General features: G+C 51.8%; 1 protein-coding gene across 1 annotated transcript in view; it reads right to left on the bottom strand.

Moving 5' to 3' along the window:
* Nucleotides 1-794: 794 nt before the first annotated feature.
* PPARGC1B (PPARG coactivator 1 beta) overlaps nt 795-23,413 on the bottom strand; it is a 106,514-nt gene continuing 83,895 nt past the window's right edge. Inside the window, exons 5-12 of the mRNA XM_074360911.1 lie at nt 20,738-21,866; nt 19,850-19,886; nt 19,306-19,379; nt 17,353-18,154; nt 14,278-14,353; nt 12,077-12,198; nt 9,314-9,468; nt 795-8,383 (exon numbers count right to left, since the gene is read on the bottom strand). Of these exons, the coding sequence (XP_074217012.1) occupies nt 8,283-8,383; nt 9,314-9,468; nt 12,077-12,198; nt 14,278-14,353; nt 17,353-18,154; nt 19,306-19,379; nt 19,850-19,886; nt 20,738-21,866 (2,496 nt within the window). The 3' untranslated portion in view covers nt 795-8,282. The remainder of the gene's footprint in view (nt 8,384-9,313; nt 9,469-12,076; nt 12,199-14,277; nt 14,354-17,352; nt 18,155-19,305; nt 19,380-19,849; nt 19,887-20,737; nt 21,867-23,413) is intronic.

The following is a 23,413-nucleotide window of genomic DNA, read 5'->3' as shown; positions in this document are numbered from 1 at the left end:
AAGAATTCCAATTTCCAGAATGAGAAAATAAATCACCTGAACCATGAGAGCACATCTGTGGAGGTAATAAACAATTTGAAAATAGCTGACGCAAGACATGAAATGGAGTGACTTATTACACTTGCTCTTGTTTGTGTATAATTTTCCTCACCAGTGTTTCAATCCTTTGGGAGCACGTGAGATTCATGCACTCAAACTGCATTAAAACATTAAAGCAGTTTTAGGTCTAAATAAAGGCCGACCCCAATAGTGCTTTGAAACTGAGGCAACAGCACACACACACACGACTGAAAGTCTTGGAAGACGTCGTTTCTTCACTGCTCTCACGGGGAGCAAGTGAGCAGAGGAAAATGTTTCCAGTTCACCCAAACATGGAGCACGATTCGTCTGTTCTCCCCACCCTCTGATCAGTTGTCAATTTGTGTCGATGTCAAAATCCCTCTTATATTTCCATATAAGCACATATATTTAGTGTGCTTATGTGAACAAGTTGATACGTCAAAACAAGGGAGTCCTCATTCACAAGGTGGTAATAACTATAAAAGTCGAGGCAAGAAGCAGGTCATGGAACAGTGTTAGGGGAGGCAAGTCTGAATGGTTCATTAGACCCACGAAAAGTGCTGTGAAGAAGGCACAGGTGAGTTCGGAGAGTTTTGGAGGCGTGAGGGGCACACCTTGGCCAGGGTCTTCTCTGACAGATGACACTGAAACTAGAATCCTTTTTCCAGTTAGTGGCCGGTGTGTCCCTCAACGAACATGTAGGACCAATAAAGAAAGACACACCTGGGCAGGGCTGTGTGTGGTTACTTCCTTTTTAATCTCCATAGTGTATTTGTTAAGTTTATTTATAAGCAGATCACTTCACTATTTACAGTACATGAGCATAGAGATTCTACAGTTTTTGTGATGTAAACAATAACTCCACAGTGGGAGTCTGAGAAAAGAAGCCAGTTCTGAAGTATTTACAGACGTTAAAATAGAACTTTATACTCATGGAATAATAATACATAGAGCAATTTGGTTAAATTATCTATGAAACTATAGAATCTGACAATGTACAAATACAGGAAAACATCTTCTCATTTAGAAGGTAAGACAGATAAATCACACCAGAAATAAAATAGGGACAATGACAACCACAATAATTAAAAGCAAAGAAGTTTTCTTCCTTGCCTCTCACAGATAAAGTATTTATATAAATAAGGACACAACCCAACAAAATGGAAAAAATATATAAAAATCCTCTACCAATTAAAAAAAATAGCAAAACTAAAAACTCGATTCTCATCATTAGCAGTGTCCTTTAAAAAATTAAAATTTAGCTTTCTATTATAAATAACAAAGCAGATGTGTCCCTCTGTGTAGGTGAAATTCTTGCACCTTTCTCAAGAAATGCATCAATGTAAATCCACACATACACACAAACACAGGCGTGCACACGTGCAGAGACACACACACACACACATACACACACACACAGCCTTGCACTCACGCACCCCAGGCTGTAGTTACCTTGTTGAGCTTCCTAATAATGCCCCCTACGGTAGTACCCCTGGGGATGCCCAAACCTCACAAGGTTAGCCATTCCCTGGTTTGACCCTGTCACAGAGCCGGGGAAAGCCCTGGCTTCCTATTGCTCAGGATTCTCTAGGCTGCATGGTCACACCAAGAGAAAAGGATTTGAGTCCAAGATTTGGAAATGCTGGAAGGGACCATAGGGACCACCTTGCCCAGTCAATTAAGGCTAGCTACAGACACTGTTTCTTTAGAAACCTGGGGTCGGGGAGAGGAATCTTGCGTTGGTTTCAACATTAGCAGCTGCCTCAGGAAGAAGCAGGTGCTCCAAGCCAATGCTAATACCGCGGCACAGGAGGTGAAGGGGGTGGGTGTGAATTTCCGGAGCAGACTGCACCGAGCCGGACTTCCGGACGGTCATCTTCCCCAGAAACCATCTGGAAATTCAAGTGGTCCACTTCCCTGGTCCACTGACCACCCTGACCGCACACCCCTTGAGATTTCCAACCTGTTTCCATGGGAATCAGAACATCCCTCAAGAAACAAAGTTGGGAGTAGTTTATGACTTTTTATTCCTAACATAAAAACACTTGACAAGATTTTTAAATACAAAATACAAAAACAAACGAAGAAAAAACCTGTTTGGCTATTTGGTGGACCATATCAAAGGCCATGGCCAGGTCCCCCGACCACAGAACCCTCATACCCAACCCCTTTGCTTGTCCCGAGGGTCCAGTGGGGGGCCTCCTAGCAGAGGTTCACTTAACAAGGTCGGCAGCTGGGCTGCCAGTATTGCAGTTACAGTAAACCCCTCCCGGGCACCCGGGCACAGGTCCACTCCTGTCTCCGCTGCCCACGGGGAGCCAGTGTACTTCTCAGTCTGCACAAGGGCCTACTAAGCAGCTGCTTCTGGGGCCTCTGACTGGTGTTCCATGGGGCTCTAAACACATAGACAGTTTGCTCATGCCCTTGCATTTCATTCCCAAAGTTGGTGTTAGACAGCAAAGTGGTGGAAAGGATTTATTTGCCTTCCATCTGGGTAGCTGGTGGATACAGTCTTTGGCCACTAGATGGCGACGAGACATTGATAAGGCAAAATGCTGAGGTGGAAGCTGACCAATCCCTTCAAAGTGTCACCCACGAGCAAGGCTGGCAAAGTGAAAAGGGAGGCTTTATTGGCTTCCTTGGAGGATCCTTGGACAAAACATACAGTTCTGGCTACATAAACACCTCTGAGGGCTTGCACAGCCCAGGGACTGAGCAGCTACAAAACCCTATTTTCCGAGTCCCCAGTTTGGGCAGTTGAAGCTGCTTCCGCACGTGCGAGGCATTCTGATTAAACAGAGTATCTGAAAATCTACCCCCTCCCCGTCCCCCGAATCTCCAAGCCTCAATCACCACTGCTGTACCATTAAAACAAAAACAAAAGCTGCCCTAAACATATGCAGTGTGATCCACGCCTCCTGTTGCCCCATATGTTTTACAATCATTTGAAAGAAACGTGTGAAAAGTGCTTAAGTTAAGCTATTTTGAAAAAACAAGTGTATTGCTAGTATTGTCTGAGAGCAAGAGAGAAACAGCCAAGTGGTCACAACATTGGAATTGAAAGCTGTTCGGTGGGGACCATCGCAAGGCTAAAGTGAGATCTGACATCGCCCCCCAGCCAAGCGGGGGCTGAACAGCTCACCATCCCCGCCGCAAACTATGGCTTAGATTTGTCCTGGGGAGCTAACCTCGTATAAGGTGACGCGGCCAGGACCACGTGGGTGTGAATCTCCTGCCAGTTGGCTGTGCTGCAGAGCACTCTCTGCCTATGAACTGGGCGCAGCCAGAGAACGGAACTGGACTCACAGGTTAGTGATGGACTCCCGATACTCCAGGATGAGAATCTGAACCTATCAGAGGTGAAAGGGACTTTAGTTGCATCCCATCCAATATTCCCATCTGCTAGATGAGGAAACAGAGGCCCAAGATCACATCGCAAGTAAGAAACTCTGAGTTTCTCACTTTGAAATGGCTTATAGATGAATGATTTGCTCTGCAAACCCATTTCAACTGGCTGTGCTGTTTTCTTTTCTTTTTTTTTTTTTTTTAAATAGGTACCAAGATCTAAAAGCACCGTTCTGGTTCTAGGGCCTCCAATGAACAGGCCAGCAAGGGGCTGGCCCTAGGATGGGCTCTCCTGCTGCTCTCTCCTCCCTCCCACCAGCCCCTTTCCCAACTCCCATCCTGATTCCCAGGACAGCATGTCACACAGCCCAAGGAGACCCATATTTGCCAGCATAGAAACACGGAGCCAGGCTGAAGTGTTGTGGTTTTCTCAAAGTGCTTTTATTGGTTCAGTGCAAAGTCTGCCGCTGCCTACTGCCTGGACGTTCAGCAGCCGGCTCCCGGGGTGCCCCACCCCACATCTGTTTTGGGCCAAGTGCATCTCTATGCACAAGGGTCTCTCAGCTCCTGAGCTCTCCCTCCATTTACCTGTAACTGTGAGCTCAGCGAACAGCCCTGGAGCCACTCTATGTGTGCAAATGTCTCGGGGACTTGAGGACCAACTTGAACACACTGCATGTAAGCACTAACCGGTTTCTTTCTGCCCCAATGGGAAGGATCCCTCTTCTTTGGCCATTGAAACCATTAGGTTCACTTTATTTGCTACTGCACATCCAATTTCCTTGGTTGGTCATATCTGAGGACAACTGCTAAGTCTCAAATGCTAAGAAAATACTGAAGTTTTGACATCAGTGAGTCATACCAACAAGTCCCTTAGGGTTGATTCTGCTTCACAGTTGGGATGCCTCATCTCTCAAGCTGCAGTGATTTCAACTCAATCTGAGGCCTGGGATGGGGTTCCAACCAGCCCACGTGGAAGGGCCGCACTGCCATGCCTTCCCTACCCCTCAGCATGCACACTGCATACACCTAGAAGAAACCGCTCTGCAAACAGCCACGATCACAAGTTTTACGCAAGAAAGACTTCTTATTGCATCTCTTCCCACATCAGGACCCGGTACCGAGTCTTTGCAGCTCAGAGCATTCCTCCCCTCCTCCTCCTGCCCCAAGAGCCCCCAGAGCCCTCTCTCCTGGGCACATTCACCATGCAAGGCTGTGAGAGCTCACAGCAGATGCAGACATTTGATTGGTGCATAGTGTCTCAAAGCGGTGTTCCGGTTAGGGGGGCAAGGTGTGGTGTGGGTAAGGAGGTGGGGGCCTTAGCTGCACTCCATCCACTCATATTCTTTACGTCTTTGATGCATTTTCCTTCGGTAACCAGAGCCCCCAAGAGTGAGGGTTCTGATTCAGCCTTATACCGACTGAGGAAGGAGATGGAAGAATTCCACTTAGCCATTGGATCGGACATATTTGGAAAACACCAGCACAGCACAGAGATGGACAGTACAACCTGCCTTGTGTGGGTGGCTACCAACACAGTCTACAGTAAGCTTTTATGGCAATCACATGTAAACATGACCGAGATCAAATACTAGGACAGAGCTACAATGAGATGGTTGCCAATGGCAGCTGCTCCCTCTGGGTTACTCCTCAATTTGATGAGAAAGAGACCAAGGTTGACTAGTTTTCCTGGAGAGACCTTGGAGTCTCCTTCATAAATAATACACAGCACCGAATGAGTCTTCCAGATAGAGGTTGTCTGCAGGGTTGGTCAATTTCAGAACTTGTAGCCTTTCATATACGGGACGGTGAGCAGAAACTGCTTGACGCCCTTGGCAGGCATCCTCTTCCATTAGTGTGCCCCAACCCTGATCTTAGGCATCATGTCCCAGTGCTATGCTCAGATCTCTGCTCTGCTCAAGGGCCAGTGTCTAACTACTTTTATGTGCCCTGTACTTATGTGAACTGAAAGGGGAGCTTCAGCTGACCCAAGAGAGAGAGACCCATCTTCACTAAAAGCCTGCATTTCTTTACTGTAAAGTACCATCTGCCCCTGGTTGAATCTCTGCCCTAGTGCAATCAAGGAAGAAGCAAATAGGAGGGGTTAGAGACCATCTAGTCCAACTCCTTCTAGCACACCGAGGCTCCGGGAGAGGGAGGGACTCTGTGACTTACCAAAGTCACAGAGTTAGTTCTTGGCGGAGCCAGGACTCAACACAGCTCTCCAGATTCTGAATGTAGAGTTCTTTCCTATTGGTTTCCACAGGATGAACTCTCAGTTTACTTGGTGCAAATCAGGACTTAGGGGAGGCATCAGATGGATTTAAATTCTATTCCATGCCATTCAATTCCATAACCACTTATTGTGTGCCTACAGTGTGCTAGGCAGTGAATAGCTATAAAAGGAATTTAGAATGTTCAGGTCTGTGCTGTGGAAAGTCCCCTTTTTGGTCCATCCTTATAAGCCCTGCCTTCGCCAGGCATGTTCATGTCCACTCTTCCACTTGGCCCCCACCCCCAAGTGGGATTGTGTGTCACAGCAGTACTGGGAGTCTTGTGCCAAGGAATGGCTTTAGGGCAACTTTTTTCTCATAGATCAGGACATGACAGACAGGGATGGGCCAGAATGAAACCCAGACACCATCTGGTTCTGTATGACAGAAACCTTTCAAAGATTAGACCAGGGTGTCAAACTCTAATCAATTACTAATGGCTGCTCAGAGCACTGTGTTGAGGATTGTAATAGCATGAGCAAGCTCAAAGAACATGAGTGCTGTGATCGATTGGTTATGCCCGCCACTGGCCAAGGATGTGGGAGTAGTGGCACATGTGCCATGTATTTGCCATCTTGAGCTAGATACCACCTCAGCAGAAGCTAAGACTATCAGAGCTGGCAGGGACCTTAGAGATTAGCTCGCCTAATTCTCCCCCACAGTCCATTTCATAGAAAAGAAAATTGGGGCCCAGAGAGGGCAAATAACTTGAAACATAGGAGCTCAAATTCCCTGTTCCTTCTAATGCCTGTAATGCCTGTCTCCTCCAGCCTTCTCCATGGGCTTGGAGTATGCTTACCTCTCAGGAGAGGTTCATCACCCCAGTTAACCTGCTGAGGTATTTGATAATCTTTAAAAGATAAAAAAATTAAAAAAATAAAAAATAAAAAGAAACCCCTCAAAAAAACCATAACTACCAATTCTCAAAGAAGTAGGCCTGGCATTAATATATTAAATCAGCCTGTTTAATGAGTCAAGTTCAAACTTTTTCTTTAAAGCAGCAGAACCTTTTTTCTTTCCTTTCCCTTTCTTTTCTCTTAAATACAAAAATTTCCCAAGGAACCCTGATGTGTGAAAGAAATCAAGTTGGAGCTGCTCTGTCTGAAGCAGAAGCAGTGTGCTCTTACCCTGCCTGGCCATGCTCTCCCTCATGAATGGCCCTCAAGGCACCCGCAGAACATCCAAGCTGGACGTGGCTTTGACATCAGTCAAGATCACAATGTTAAAGTAAAGCCCAATGAGAATGTTTTCTAAGTCAGAAAGGAGCTTAGAGATTGTCTTATCCATCCCCATCTCTCACACCCACTTCCTGCCCCCCTGCCGCATGCCACCAAAACAGCTTTATAGGTGAGGAAAAGGGAAGTCAAGATGAAGGAGCAGGGATGGGTTGATGGCTGGCCCAAAAAGGATGATGCTCCCAGATCACCTCTCCATGTCACTCCAGGTGTGTCACTGAAGCTCTGATGGTGTGTCCACAGGTGTAGGCAAATCACATGATCCCTTGGGTCAAGACTGGTGCCAGAGCCTGAACTCACCCAATGCTGGTAAGTCAGCTGTTGACTTACCCCCCAAATGAGCCCATACGCGTCTAGCCTGTTGTCCATTTTAGCTGAACCCACTGCTACTGGTCCCTACAACTTCGCCTCGTGACCCCAGGTACTGCAGGAGAATGGGACCAGGAGTCAGGAAGCCTGGGCTGGACTGCTGCTCTGTAGTCTCACTGGCCGTGGGACCTTGGGCAAGTCACTGCCTCTTGGGGTACTCTCTGCCTCGCCTGGAAAACAGGAATAATACACCTTCCTTCCAAGGTCCGAGAGCATCCAAACATGAACGGCCAGGCATAAACTCTAAAGTTTGAGCTGGGCACCAGATAAGGGCTCTGATTAGAAATGGACCCAAACTTGCTCTGTGACAGACAAGGCAGGGCTTGGCAGAAGAGGCAGGAAACCTCTCTGCACTGCTCCTGGTCGTGGCTGCACGCCGCGCCTCCCCGGCCACCAGCCTTCTGGCTACCCAGCACCTCTGGGGCACTCTGGCAAAGGGAGCAGTGCAGCTCAGTGGCAAACACCTCACAACAGTGCATAGTTAAAAAACCAAGGAAGCGATACAATAATCCCAGGTACAGTACATCTGAGCCATAAATACGTTATTTTAAAGATATACTTTTTTTTTCTTCAATTAGAAATGAGTTTATAATCCTGATTCTATTCACGAGTAACAATTTCATCATCACACACTACAGACAAGAAATGTTATGGTGAACACAGCTGCACGTCTACAAGGGGACGTCGGTCGGGGAGGAAGGGGAGGTGGGTGACGGACCCCGCGTCTGGAGCCCAGCCAGGACAACCCGTAGGAAACGAGGACACTAACGTGGCAGTGGAACGTCAACACCATGGAAACTCACAGACAGAAGCAGCTTTGTTCAATGTAAACATTGATTTTTTTTTTTTTAAAAAAGGACAGCAGTTCCGAGTCTCTCTCTTTCTCTCTCTCACGCGCGCTCTCTCTCCTTCTCATATACTTAATTTCTTTGAAAACGTAAACATATTGGAAGGGCCTTGTCTGAGGTATTGAGGTATTCCTCGAAGGTTAAGGCTGTTATCAGTGCAGGCTCTGCTGGGCCTCCTTCAGTAAGCTGTCAAAATCCATGGCTTCATACTTGGTTTTCACTGACGCAGGCAGGGCCTCTTCTGAATTAGAATCTGGGCGGGGGTGGAGGAGTCAGTGAGAGGGGAAGGCAGTGAGCACCTGAGAAAGCCCAGCTGACCAGAAAATCTGCCACCAGGGTCAGCCCCACAGAGTGGATGTGGCCCAAGGCCTCAGGGAGCACTGGACAGTGAGCGTTGGCTGGGCCATCCTGTGGGGACAGCCCTGCCATGTAATCAGTGTCTCAGGGCCTCGGCTGCTCTGCTTGTAGGGTGGGGAGGCCTGAGCTAGACTCTCACCCCAGCCCCAGAGCTCCTTTCCAGCTCCGATACCCTCTAATTCTACTGCCCCACAGCTTCCTACCTATCAGGAAACCACTGTGGAGTTCACATAAGGCAGCCAACAGAACTACAACGCCCTCAACGTACAGCTGTGGAGCCGGGTCCCCACGGTAGACATGCAGTCAGGTGGAGCCTGGCCTGGAAGCCTCCTGGGTCGCCTGACAATCAGCCCTGTGCAGTGGAGGCTGCATCAGACTCTTCCCTACAAAGAATTCTCTCCTAAATTGTCCTTTGTTCTTCTTCACCAACTTGTCCCCAAATGGCGAGGGCATGGTGACAATATTGTTTCACTGTGGCCCATTAATGGACAAGGCTGTTGCTTGTCCGGGCCACCAAGGAGTGCACCTCAAGGTGGCAGGGCAGCTACAGGCCCTGTGAGGTCAAAGAGACAGGAGACATGGTTCTGCCACCTGGCTGTGAACCCAAGATGGGGCCGTCCAAGAGGCCACGAGAGGCCTCCTGTCTTTGGTACCAGTCCTGGCACAGGACAAGGCGGACCAAAGGCCAGAGGAAAGACAAGGTGGCAGCCTCCAGGCCAAGCGGCTGCCGCGTTACACCCGTCAGCACGTGGCAGCTGTGTCCAGAGGGGGTCACCGCCCCCAGGCTCTGGGTCTCACCGGGCGGTGGCGGGGCCCGCGTACTCACCGTAGTCGGCGTGGCGGGGCCAGCAGAAGCGCGGGAGCGCCCCGCAGCTCAGCTGGAAGGACGGCTCGCCGCGCGTCCGCAGGGCGGCGCCGTCCCGCAGGGAGAGGGCGGCGTGCTCGGAACACCGGTAGGTGATGAAGCCGCACTTGTCGCCTCTGCGGGGAGAGGACACGCGGCACGTTACTGGGCCGGCCTGGTGGACACCGTCAGACCACCGGTTAACAGGGGAGGAGCGGAAAGCCACGATGATTCCGATGGTTCCGTCACTGTGTCACGGGGCCCCCGTAGAGACGGCTGACCTCGGACGTGGAATAATATTAAGAGCCCGCGATTTACAGAATGTTTGCCAGGTGCTGGCCACCACCCGTGACACTCTTCAGACCGCTCTGTCAGTGGGGGCTGTCACTTCCCTCTTGGGGGTGAGGTAGCAGGCTCTGTGAGTTCAGAATTTGCCCAAGGGCGAGTGGCAGAGCAGGGATTCAAACTCGGGCCTCCTGCCTCGAAACTGATGCTCTTCAAACTCCAATCAGTCTCTCCCTTACAACGCCCATGGTCTGGGATTCGCCATGCCTACGCCCCCATTACCCCGCCCACACCCTTCAAAGCCAGCCTCAGCCACCACTTCCTTGGCGGCTACCTTGGCCTTCACCTTCCCCCGTGTTGCTGTGCAGTCATCCTTCAAGGGGGATGCACGTCGTGTCTGCCTGCTCAGCATCCACTCCCCCTCCCCTGACGACAGCGCCCCATGCTCAGCCAGGCTCCAGGCACCAGGGTAAGGCACACGACAGGAGCCCTCTTGGCCACAGTGATTTGATCAAGAATGAACCCGTGACCCAAAGCAGAACCCCAAAGACTTCATCCCAGGTCTTTGCTGGAATCGTGAGGGAGACTCCTGCTTCTCCGGGTAGAAGGCAAGCTTAGAGCTGGAGGCAGCCACTTTGCTCTCATGAGGGAAGCCTGCCTGAGAAGGATGCCAAGGCAGGGAGGACCTAAAGTCAGTTCTACCCTTGACTCATCAGTTCCACAAACAGTTCTGTTTGCTACGGAGACTCCTTCAGGACACAGACAACGTGGACTTCTCAGCACTCAGGACCAGCTTACCAACAGTGGGGGACTAAGAAACATTCAAATGAATCACCTTTGCTGACACCTTTCTGACTAAAATTGGAACCTTTCTGCCTCTTTATATGTCTGAGGCTCATGCATACTTTAAAAATTTTAACAGATTGACTATTCTCCTTAGAGATTAATTTGCTTGATTTGTTTTTACATGCTAACTTCATTCGATATCCTGAAGATGGCACAGAACTTAAAACAGTTCTATTTGTGTAGAGATTCTTTTTAAAAATTGTGATTCAAAACACATAACATAAAATTTACCATCTTTATTACTTTTAAGCATACAGTTCCAAAGTGTTAAGTATGTTTATATTGTCATGTGATGGATCTCCAGAACTTTGCAAAACTGAAACTCTGCATCCATCAAACAACAAGTTCCTATACCCGCTCTTCCCAGCCCCTGGATACCACCATTCTACTTTCTGTTTCTATGAATTTGATTATTTCAGATACCCCATGTAAGTGGAATCACGCAGTATTTGTCTTTTTGTGACTGGCTTATTTTCACTTAGCATAGTGTGCTCAAAGTTCATCCATGTTGTAGCATGTGACAGGACTGATTCCCTTCCTTTTTAAGATTGACTAATAGTATTCCACTGCACACGTATACATTCTGTTTATCCATTCACCTATCAACGGACAGTCGGGTTGTTTTCGCCGCCTGGCTGTTGTGAATAACACGGATGTGCAAATATCTCTTCAAGATCTTGCTTTCAATTCTTTTGATTATATACCCAGAAGAAGAATTGCTGGATCAAATGGTAATTCTATGTTTAATTTTTTGAGGAAACTCCACACTTTTCCAGTGACTGCACCATTTACATTCCCACCAGTAGTACACAAGGGTTCCCATTTCTCCACATCCTCACCAACACTTGTCACTTTCTGTAACCACCCTAAGGGATGCGAGATGTGTTGTGATTCTTACACAGAAATGACTTTCTTGTTAAAGTTTTGAAACATTAGTATTAAATTAGAGTTTTAAAACCTCAGTAACTTAGTTTGCAAGTATGATGGGAGATCCTTCAGAATTATCTCAAAGCCAACAGTTTTGACATTTAAGTTGTGCATTTATACACCACCTACTCTTGCAGATCCCCTGACAGATGAAACACTGCTTCCCCAGGTGAGTGAGGAAAAATCAGGGCTGACCAGCAGAAGGGAAGGCCAGACACTGGTAGCTGCAGAGAAGGGAGGGACAAGCAACATGGGGCTTATAGTGAACTGAGATCCCAATGCAAGTGTGCCTTCAGTCACCAGGGGCGGTTTGTGGGCCCCGACCAGGCTGAGGGTGGAAAACCTGAAGTTGACGCATGGGCTGCAGATCTGCCTCTGCCACTAACTAGCTGCTCAGTTAACTCGTCTGAGCTCCCCAGAAAGGAGAGCAATAGAAGGAGTAAGAGCACACATGTCACAGGCGTGTTGGAAAGTTTACGTAACAGACTGCATGGAAATTGCCTCGCACTTCAGCAAATTATCAGTATGTGTTTGTTGCTATTACTGGGCTGCACGATTGTTACTGGTCCTTCCTTCTCCCGTGCCTGGTGGTAGATTTCTTCACCAAATCTTCTCGAGCATCTTCTGTGTGGCCTGAATTGGGACCTCTGCGCCCCCACTCCCCTCCCCAGCGAGAGCCTGACTCACCTCTTGCTTCTCGTCAGCACCTGGCACTCCACAATCTCGCCAAACACTTCGAAGCGTCTCTTCAGCTCGTGGGAGCTCATGTCGCTGGAGAGATTTCGAACATACACCACGCGGCCTTCGCCCTGCCCGAGGGGGGACACAGAGAAACTGGTCATCATTGCCTGGCTTCCCAGAGCCCCCTGGGGGGGGGGCTCCCTTGGGGTCTTCATCCCCAGTCCAGGTGGCCTGGCTGAGTCAGCGATACCAGCTGGGGCTGGGGGCAGAGAGGGGACAATGACGGTAGCTATCCCAGATGCCCTGCCCTGTGGGCGGAGGGGGCTGCGGAGCGGCGGATCAGGTCGTGGCCCCAAAGGAAGCAACTGCTTACTTGCAGGAAGTGAGCAGACAGGGCGGGAAAAGGAGGAGTCATCACCATTAACGTAACTGCACGCTCAGTAGCTTCTGTATTTGTTTTGAGTTTGACTTTTTCTGGCAGTCGGGGAGGCACTAGGGTGGAAGGGCAAGCTGCCGAGAAGGGTAATGGATGAGCCCTGGGACCAGGTCGCTATGGCTGAGTAGGCTGGGAGGAAAGCAAGGGGACAAGGGCATCAGGCTTGGAGCCATCATTATTTTTGCTTTTGGCAGAGTACTGTGTAGACACAGACCAAGAGGTCACCTTCAGGTGAGCTTGGTGCTGTGTCCCTAGAACTGCCCAGTAGAGGGGGGGAGGGTAAGCCCAGCTGGAACCTCCCCTCCTCTCCTCTACCATCTGCGACTGGATCCAGTTAAAGCCACGGCTATTGGAAGAGTCCCTTTGACTTGCGGGAGGAACTCCAGCCATGTTCCTGGACACCTGTGCTCTGGTGGGTAAAACCACCAGCTTCTGGTTTAGACAGGCTTTCTCCGGGAACAGGTTAAGGCCAGTGACTCTCCAGCCATTCCCTTGTGCACCCCAGAGGGCAGAGAGGAAAGCACGTGCCCTGCTGCACAGTCCCAGGAAACACACGTCCCACCCCAAGACAGCCTGGGTCCAGCTCAGTGTACAAGTGCCCTCCCCCAGCCTCCTCCAGCTCTTGAATTCACAAGGCCCTTGCCTCTGCCCCACTGTCCTCCTGATCTTTGCTTGGTTGGCTCCTTTCAACCCCCAGGGCCCAGCTCCATGCAGATGCCCCTCCCAGACCACCACGTAAATACATCCTCCCCACTAGTCAAAACATGACTGCTGTTTTCAGACGTTTAGTAGTGACGTAATTAATTTCACAGTGCACCTCCCAATGTGTAATCACAGTGTTTACTGCTTTGTTCACGGGCCTGTTCTTTCTCTCCCTTCTGGCCCAAGCATGGGAGTGGGGAACTTGTTTGTCTTATTCACTGCTGTCATTCAAGGTCTAGAGCAGTGCCCGGCATGTTGCAACAGCCAAATGGTCACACATGGATTCCAAGAAGACACTCCATGTGGTTTTAAGTACCTGCTTACAGATAGCCGTGTACCTCTGGGGTATGAAAACCTTGTGTGTCCCTACCACCCCGCCCCGTCCTAAAGCACCACGTCCAGGTGAAAAGAATCTAGTGAGAGTCTATGCGTCTTTTCATGCTTCTGTCTTACTTTTCCTTCCTTCCTTTCTAGTGACTTGGAGGGGCTGCTCCAGGTCCCTGCTACAGCTTCCTGATGAAACCTCTCTGTAGGGTACTTTGTAGTGGGTCCACTGGGCATAGCCTGGGCCTCTGGACTAACTCTGAGGGAGGATTAGGGAGGCGGGTCGGGAGAAAGAGACAGGCTCTCTCGGTCTCTAAGCTAAAGCCGGGGGACCCTCAGGAGCACAAGGCCCAACACCTTTGTGTGCTGATTAGTAAACTGAGGCTCAGGGAAGCGGGGGGAGCTGCCCAAGGTCACACAGAAGTGGAGGCAGGGCTGGTTGGAGGCCTGGTCGGGCTGGCTCTGCTCCCCCATCACAGCCTGCCCCTCCGGGGGGCCTCATCGAGCCTCTGACTCTCAGCCCTGAACCACCACCAACTACATGCCTCCCAGCCAGTTTCTTGGCTGCATTTTGCACGGTGCCACCTTTGATGCCCTTGGGGATCCTTGCTTTTAAAAATGACAGAATTATCTTCTACAGGCCACAACCGACCCCAAAGGGCTTCCGGCCTGCAAAGCCCCAGCACTTCTGGATGCCCCTGCCGGTCCCCGTTCACGCGGGGCTCTGGGGCCCCAAATCACTTACAATGGCCTTTTCCCGCCGCTTCCTGGCGTGCCGGACGCTTGGCGTTCCGTCTGAACACGACCCTCTGCTCCCACATCTGTCAGTGAACAAGCAAAGCAGAGGCACTCACTCTCAGCAGGGACCACGGCGGGCGGAGGCAAGGGACGCTTCTTCAGCTCCTTTAGGACTCGTTCATGAGGGCAGGACTATGAGCAGGCCCTCCTGCAGAAGCCCAACTTCCCCCGGCAGCGGTGACCGCCCAGGGCTGTGTGGGGGTCTGAACACTGTGCCCAACACAAGCCTTCTGCCAGCTTCTGGGATGAGATCCCTGAGAACCACACTTGGGAACCCTTCTATGCCACTGGGGGTAGAAAGCCCCTTTCACTTCATTACGGCATTTCACCTGGTGAAAATGATCCTATGAGGTCTTATGTTTCCCCATTTTTCAGATGAAAATCCTGAGGCTCAGGTTCAACATGAAATTTGCCCAAAGCTAGAAAGTGGGGGAGCCAGAGCCGGAGAGAGGCACCCTCCCGCGGGTGGTGCCCAGCCAGGAAGCAACCCCTGCTGTCACAGCCCCAACATCCGGGCCAGCTAGCAGGCTGATCAGTCTGGATGCACAGCCTGAGGCGGCTCCTGTCTGCACACTGCCCTCTCCTCCTGAGGGCCAGGTGGCTGGAGTGGAGGGAGCACGGCCACACGCTGCCCATGTCCTGGGAAATACAGCAGAGGATGACAGCAGGGGTTCTGCAGTCGGGCAGCCTGTGCTGAATCCTGACTGTACCACCTCCCTGCTGGGTGACGTTGGGCTGGCTACTTAAGCCCTCAGCTCCAGTTTATCTGTAAAACAGGGAGAATCAATTGTATCCACCTCCTCGGCCACTTGGGAGGATCAAATCAGAACATGCATATGAATGCTTAGCCCAGGAAGGGCTCAATAATTGCTGGCAATATTTTTCTATTGAACCTCTTTGAGCCTCAGCTTCCTCATCTATAAAATGGGGATAAGAAGCAGACTCACCCTCCAAGTACATTTGTGAAGTTCATGTACGATAAGAGAAGGAGGTGTGACTTGCAAACTCTAAGGTGCTCTACAATAACAGTATCATCATCCATCTGCAATGGAACTGGCAGTTTCCCCACCTAAAGAGCTGAGAGTGACTGCAAGGCACTGTGGGGCTTGGGGTTTGCATTGTTAAACCAGCTCCAAATGCTCCCCATTGACCACTGTGTGGTAGCAGAAGCACATGTTGGTCTGGTGAAGGCTGATGACTAGTTTCTCAGGCTTACCAGCCACCAAGCTCTGCCAGGCAGCTGAGCAGGAGCTGAGTTAATCAATCCACCTTCTCTAGTGGTAGAAAAAGCCAGCCCTGAGCGTGGCCCAAAAGCAAGGAGAAAAAAAGGAGAATCCGTGGGGGTTTCGAGACAGGCTCCCAACTCTTTGCAGGCAAGCTCATGGGGACAGGCTCTGAGCAGGTCAGGAGGGAAAGGAGGCTGAGAAGCTCCAGTTCCGGCCTTGGGGATGCACCTCACCAGGAGGGGAACCTCAGTAGCTTCTGAGCAGGCACACTGCAGAGGAAACTGCCTAATGTGAACACGAGGTGGGCTAGCTCACAGCGACCCCCGGGGAAAAGAGAACAGAGCTGGAAAGAGGGCTCAAAGAGGTCTGACAGAAGACAGCTCTGACTGTCCTGGCTTATTATACAGCAGGGCCTTTAGAGAAATTGCTCAAAATGAGGAGTTCTTGAGTTCAGGCCTTCGTAACATTAGTGTCTGGTGAGTCCATGAATCCCCCAAAACTGAATGCCCATTTAGACATCTATGCACATCTTAATGAGGAAAAGAGGTTTGCTTTAATCAGATTTTCAGCTAAGAGCCACTGGTAAAGATAAGTAAATACAAAGCTGAATTTTTCTAAGAAAAAGTACCTTTCTATTACCTGAATTCTGCTTCTCAGAGTATGGCATTCTGGCGATGTCATCATTACCCGGGAACTTATTAGAAATGCAAATTATCCACCCCCCTGCCCTCCAGACCTACAAAACCAGACACTCCAGAGGCGGGGCCCAGCCGACTGCAAGCTAACAAGCCCTCTGGGTGACTCTGCAGCACTGCTCTGGACTCAAGAGCACCACCTAGTGGTCACTCAGGCGCATCTCGGCAGAGGGTTTGGGTTTGGAGGGACCGGTACCCACCCTCCATCGGTCTCCCCCAGGAAGAGCCAGGTCCTGCTGTGATCAGGGAGGGAAGCAACCTGTCTCCACCAAAATAGGCCAAACCTCGATTCTTTCTGCCCAGCTCCCCACTGACTTCTGGACTGTTCCCTTCTACAGTCCGGTTCAGTGAGCAAACAAGCTCATGACACATCATCCTTGCGCGAAGAGCTCCCACGGGGGTGGCTGACTGCGCAAGTCAGCAGCACCAAGAAATGGAAACAACCTTATCGCCGCTTTAAATCCAGGTATTTTTTAGAACACAGGCTACAATTATGCGAATCTTTCTTTTACACATAAATATCACATAGGTATCACACTGCGTGGGTGTGTTGACCCTTGAACAACATGGGTTTGGACTCTGTGGGTCCACTTACACTGGGATTTTTTTCAATAGCAAACATAATAGCACTAGGTGGCTGGTCGTTAGTGGTTGAATCTGCGGATGCAGAGGAACCTCGGACAAGGAGGGCTGACTGTCAATATTCCACTGTGCAAAGGGAACCCTCACCTCGTTCAAGGTCAACTGTATATACTTATTTATCCCCAAACCTATCCCCTTCATAAATGTAAAAGCAGAAACAGACGAATAAGGGGCAAGTTCTGCAGATACAAGGCCACAAATAGTCAGAAAGTGGGTTTTCTTCCTCTCCTGAGGCCAGGGGACTTGGGCCACTCCTGACTGTCACACAGCAGGCTCTGTTAGCCTCTAGGACTTGCCCACAACTCCCCCAAGAAGTCCACCTCCAAAGCCTCTGACCAGGACCCAGAACACACAGGGAGATGCAGCCCCAGTTTCAGGGCTCCTCTCTCCCCTGACACCCTGGAACCGGGATACTCAGCTGCCCCACTGTCCCTCCTGAGGCCACCCACCCATCTATACCTGAAGGTCCTTCGTGTGGCTGGTGACCGGGAGCGGCAGGATGAGGAGCCGGAGCTGGAGCGGCTGCGGGAACAGAGCTGCTGACTGGCCTTGCTTGGTGGGCTCTGGTAGGGGCAGTGCTCAGAGCGAGGGGGACTGACCCCTGAGTCCTCTTCTTCATCGTCATCCTCCTCCTCGTCGTCCTCTTCCTCCAGGAGGAAGCTGCTCTCGCCACTGCTGCTACTGCTGTCCTCAAAGACAGTGTCATATTCAGGGCTCTTGCAGGAGGCCAAGTCTTCGTCCTCCAAGGCTGTCTCCAGGAGCCCAAAGTGCTTGGTGAGGCTGGCGCGGATCTCGTGGTCTCTCAGCAGCGTACTGTCCCTGCTGGGGGCACCGACGTCACAGCTTCTGTCTTCCACCCTGTCAGAGGCCTGTGCCTCAGCCCGTGGGGCACCTCGCTGGGGCCAGTCCTCAAGGTGGACCCCAGACGGCTCCCAGGACCTCAGCACCTTCCTCTGCAGGGCGCCTTCCGGCTTGAGCACCTGGCAGTAGTCGTGGTCTCCAAAGGAACAGGAGAAGGGGCGCTTCTGACCAGCCTGGGAGGCTGGCTGGGCTGTGGCATGCTGCAGGTGGGACAGGAGCTCGCTCCGCTCTGGATGCTTCTTTGGCAGCTTGTGGGCGGCCCCTGTGACGGCCCCAAGCTGGAGGCCCTCTGGGGCGAGGCGGCTGGGAGCTATGTCTTTGCCTGGGCTGCGCTTGATGTCCGGCTTGAAGGGGTCCTCCTCTGTGGGCTTGTACGGAGGTGTGGTGGGTGGCGTGAGTCCTACCCAAGAAGGAAGAAAAACGTGAGGGAGAGACAGATCACTTCTCCAAGGGACACTGAGATCCTAGCTTGGGATGGCTAAGAAGTGGTATATGTGTCACCACTCCCCACACCTACTGGATGGGAGGCGTCACTAATCGATCACTGCATTTCTGGCTGAGCCCGGACATAGCCTGGGACTCCTTCTCACACAGTCTGTCAACAATTTCTCAGAGCTGGCACGTGCTGAAATCCATCCCTTCTGTAGCCTGGCAATGGTAGCCAAAGCCTCCAGGTCACCTGAGATCCCTCTTCCTGCTCCACAATCATTCATTCCACAAACCCTTCCAACTGGTCCTCCCAAATGCCTCTGATATCCCCCAGGGTGTAGAGGGAGCAGGTACCATGGGTAAAACCTGCCACCTGGATTTGACCACCACAGTGATCATAGTGCTCCTGCACCTGACCTTGGCTTCCATCCTCCCCCAGGCACCAGAGGGAACTTGCCAGAATGCCAGGGGCCTCCTCCTCTCTGGGGCTCCTGAAGCCAACAGGATCTAGATGAAACCCTTCAGCCAGGCGTTCCACTCAGCCTTTGGTGGATGCTCTTGCCTGACCCCCCAGTTCTGCCACAGCACAGCACAGGTGGCCAGTCTTCTCAGAAGCACCTGTACTTTTGCTTCTTCACGCCTTTGCTCATGTCGATTCTGCTGCCAGGGATACCCTTGCCTTTTTTTGTCTCTCCAACTTTTACTCATCTTGCAAGCCCAGCTCAGATGCCTGCTGCTCTGGATATCCTGTGAATCTTCCCAGGCCACATCCTGCCCCTCCCCATCCTGCCCCTTCCTCTGTGCTCCCAGAGCTCTTGCACAGTCTTTGGAACTAGCACAGATCAAACAGTATTTGTCCTGGTGTGAGTCTGTCTCCCACATAAGACTGCGGGCTCCTTCAGAGGAAGACATGTCTCTTTCTATCCACGTCAGGTCATGTGCCAATTGTTTGCAGCTGAACAGCTGAGCCTCAGCCCCACTCTCCTTATTATGCCCTCAATGTGCATCTCAAGACCAGGTGTAGCCTGTGCAGCGGTGGCAAGGAGGGCTTGTGGGGCACCCCCTTACTGCCCAAAGGGCTGCTCTCCCAAGGGCACCCCACTAGCTGAGCCCCCGGCTCACCTGCCGTGCCACAGAGCTCCACCGTCAAGGTCTGCTCGAAACTCTTCTTGCCAAAAGGGGGGTCACCGGTGGGGCTAGGGAGGACAGGAAGGGAAGAGCCCAGTCAGCAGCAGGCTCCACCTTCCCAAGCAGGAGGGCAAGGGGACATTGTGACAGACCCTGGTTCTGCTGCCCAAGAAAGCGGGGTCTGGGAACAATTTGCAGGGACCTCCCTCGATCCTGGCTGTTAAAGAAACTCAAAGCTACATAGGTCTTTTAGGAAATATGGGAGAGATTTGCTGGAGATGGAGACAGGACAAGCATCATCAGCCTCCTTATTTTACAGACAGAAGCCCTGAGGCCCAGAGAGGAGAAGAGACTTGCCCAAAGCCGCACAGCATTATCAGCTTTTCCCCATGAAACTCCCCATATTTCCCCTGGGCCTGTGGAGACCAACTTCTAAAAACAAACTCCCTTCTAAGAAGCCCAGCTCCTACAGAACCACCCAACAATCAACAAGACAAGATCTCACAGAATAGTAAACTGACAATTTCTAAAAAGCTACCTTTGTGACAAGGCCAGCATGAGGCACCGGGGAGAGTCTGAAAAGAAGACAAAAAAGAAAAAAAAGATAAGATTCCCGAACATAGCATTGCTAGCAGATGCTTTCCTCTGTAAGAGACCCTGAATTTCATCGGTACCAAGCACAGCTTCCTTCGGGCATGTGACCCAAACACCTTAGAGAAGGGCAGGAACAGCTCAAATCCACCTTCATTCCCACACTCAGTAACATCAACCGCGGGCGGGTCCGCTGGATGGTGCAGAGTCGGTGGGTACCAGGGCGACCCCTTCTGGCCAGTCAGGGTAGCACAATGGTGAAGCGTTCTACTTCCCAGGGCTGTGGGCTCTGCCCCATGTAGAGGCGGGACGTACTGGCTGAACTGACCACTACATCTCTGTGCCTCGTTTCTGTGTCTTCATACAGGAATTACAACTGTACCGACCACACAGGCTTCCTATGAGGATCAACGGGGATAATCTGTCTTAAGTCAGACTGATAATAAGTATAAAATAGGTAACTATTGCATTAACCACTATGGTTACCACATCGTCACCCAGGAAGTCTCCCCTAGAGCACTTATCACAATTTGTAATCATCTTCCTTTTTTGCTTACTTTTTGATTGCCCGTCTCCCTCACTGAAACACAAGCCCCACGAAGACAGGCATCCTGCTCCTTGTACATTAAGTGGCACCTGGCCCGTACGTGATGAGAAACTCAGAGATGTGGGGGGATTCCTGAAGGTCTGCCCAACCAGCCCATTGCACAGGAAGGGAAATTGAGAGCCAGAGAGGGAAGGGACTTGCCCAACACAGGGCTCCTGGTTCCCGTGCAGTGGGGTGTGCCACACCCCGGCCCTGCCCCCCACCTCTCGGACCACCGACTCGGACTACCTCTGGAAGGGATCCGCGGGCAGCTGGGGTCCTCATCCGTGTCCCCACACCCGCTCTCACAGGGGCTCTCCAGAGCTGGGATCTGGGGTCCCCGTAGAAGCTGCTGGTCTTGGCCACTGTCCTCATCCGTGGGGCTGCCCAGCTCCCTGTCCATGTCCTTGGGAGCCAGACACAGTGAGGGCAGAGCCCCTCGGGGCTCCTCAGGGACCAGCGGCTCATCGGTGAACGTGAGCCAGGGGCCCAGCTCAGGGTTCAGTCTCCTTGAACGCCGCACAGGGCACACAGAGCTCTCCTGCTTCTTCCCCAGCTTGGTCCACGGCAGGCCTCGGCCTAGCCTTTTCTGGCCCCACTCCTCCTCCTCCTCCTCTTTTTCTTCTTCCTCCTCCTCCTCTTCCTCCTCCTCTTCCTCCTCTGGCTGCAGCCTGGTCGACCGGCCGATGTGCCCTTTCACTTCCAGCCGCAGCGGGCGCAAGCTGGGTCTGGGCCCCGAGCTCTTGGGAGAAGCCGAGACCCTCACCTTCTCCACAGGGGATGGGTGGCCTGGGGAGGCCTGGCTGTCTTTGGGCCTGGGCCGTGGCCGGGGCGTGAGGGAGGCGTAGACAGGTGTGGCCAGGCGGTAGGGTTTGCTGACATCACAGAGGACATCTTGAGCCAGTAGTTCCCTCAGGATAGAGAACTCAGCCCAGGTGGCTTTGGAAGGGTGCTGGGGCCGAGGCCGGGGTCTGACCTGCTTGGAGGGGCTGCTGCAGGGCTGGGGGGCTGGCTCTGGGGCCTGTGCGGGCAGCTTCCTCTGGGGGAGGCAGTAGGTGTGCATGTAGCGAATGAGCTGCACCATGGCCTGCATGTCCTCCTGGGAAACCTGGGTGCCGAGGCCAGCCCTGCCTGGTGCTGGGGAGTCCCTGGGAGAGGCTGGAGCCAGCTGGGGGCTCAAGCAGTCTTCGCCCACCTCCTCATCCTCTTTGGCAGGAAGCCGGGGACTCAGGGGTAGTGATGGCCGCAGACCTCGATCTGGGGAGCGGGCTTTAGCCCGGAGACAGGATGGCACCGAGGTGAGGTGCTTATGCAGTTCTGAGCAACTCCGGCTCTGAGACTGTGGTGTGGGGGTCTTCTTGTCTTGGGTGCTGTCCATCTGGAGAGGGTAAGAGGCCAGAGTGAGGAGGGAGGCCCACACAGCTTCTCCCCACACCCCACCCCTGAAGCCACCAGCCAGGCCCAGAGTGTCTCACCTGGATCACCAGGTTTCATCCACTTTATCCCCAGCTTCCAGTTATTCCAGGAACGAAGGAATAGCCAGCCTCCTACTAGGCCTCCCAGTGGATTTCACCCTTTCCAGACTTACTGCCAAAGCCCTGCGCTGACTATTCGGCTCCTCTGCACATAGCCTTCAGTGAGAGCGCCAGGAAGTACATTAGTGGTTGCCTGGAGCTGGGCGTGGGAACAAGGATTAGCTGTAAACAGGGACACTGGGGATCTTCCTGGGATGATGGAAATGCTCTAAAACTGGATTGTGGTCATGGCTGCACGACTCTGTAAATTTACTAAAAATTACTGAATCATTTCTAAAGTAGGTGCCTTTTATGATATGTAAGTGGCACCTCCATAAAGCTGTTAGAAAGGAAAAAGAAAAAAGGAAAACTCAGTAGCTTCCCAGTGCCCACAGGATGAAGGGGAGGCCTCTTGGCCAGGTATTTGGGGTGCAGTGCAATCTGGCCCCAGCCAACGCTCTCTGCAGCCTTATCTGTCTCCACTTGTCCACACAGAGGCTTTGCTCCCAGTGCAAATGTCTCTTTGCTGGAGCCAGACTGGCTGTCAGGTGTGTCTCGTTCCCCTGGTGTGTGTCCTAGCCTTCCAGAGGGCAGGATGGCTCACAAAGGAGCTTAGCTGCTGTCCCCTTGACAAAACAGAACAGGAGGGGTGGACCTCTGCTTTGGGAAGCCAGTGAGGACAGGTAGGAAGGGGGCACAGGGAGAGAGTCCCCACCCAGGGGAGCCCAGGCAGAGGACAGGCTCCCACACTGAGCCACTGTCTGAGAAAGATGCCATCTTGATTCTGCCCCGAGGATGTGGGATTGTCCGCCGCAGTCCCCGCGGGAGGGTCCGGGGACAAGAGGGAGGGGTGAGTGCAGGCTCTGGGTGATAGGAACACCAGGATAACATCTCCGAAGCCTCTCCTTGGAAGTGTCTGAAGATAGAGCCCAAGGAGGAAAGGGGACCTGCTTTCCTACTGAGTATTCACAACAGAGTTTTCAGCTCTCTGACGGCTTCTCACAAGAGAAATCCAAACTCCTTACTGTGGACTCCACAGTACCAGCGAGGATTTTATGTTTTGGTCTGTCAATAAATTAGAATAAGCCTCCTGAGGGCAGGCCACATCATCCTTGTCCCTGCTCTAACCCAACGTCTGACACAGTGCCTGGAACACGGAGGCACGGTTCATTCTTGAACAACATGGGGGTTAGTGGAGACAGACTGGCCACACAGTGGAAAATTCGCGCATAACTTAGCCAGCCCTCAGCATCCGAGGTTCCTCTGTATCTGTGGATTCAACCCATCAACTAGCATTTACTACTGAAACAAAACCCACATATAAGTGGACCTGTGCAGTTCAAGCCATGGTGTTCAAGGGTCAGCTGTGCAGGAAGAAGTTCAGGACTCTTTCTAGAACCCCAGACTGGCC

The sequence above is a fragment of the Camelus bactrianus genome, chromosome 3, assembly GCF_048773025.1.
Source record: "Camelus bactrianus isolate YW-2024 breed Bactrian camel chromosome 3, ASM4877302v1, whole genome shotgun sequence".
NCBI lineage: Eukaryota > Metazoa > Chordata > Mammalia > Artiodactyla > Camelidae > Camelus > Camelus bactrianus.
This window is presented reverse-complemented; position numbering and strand designations above follow the sequence as displayed.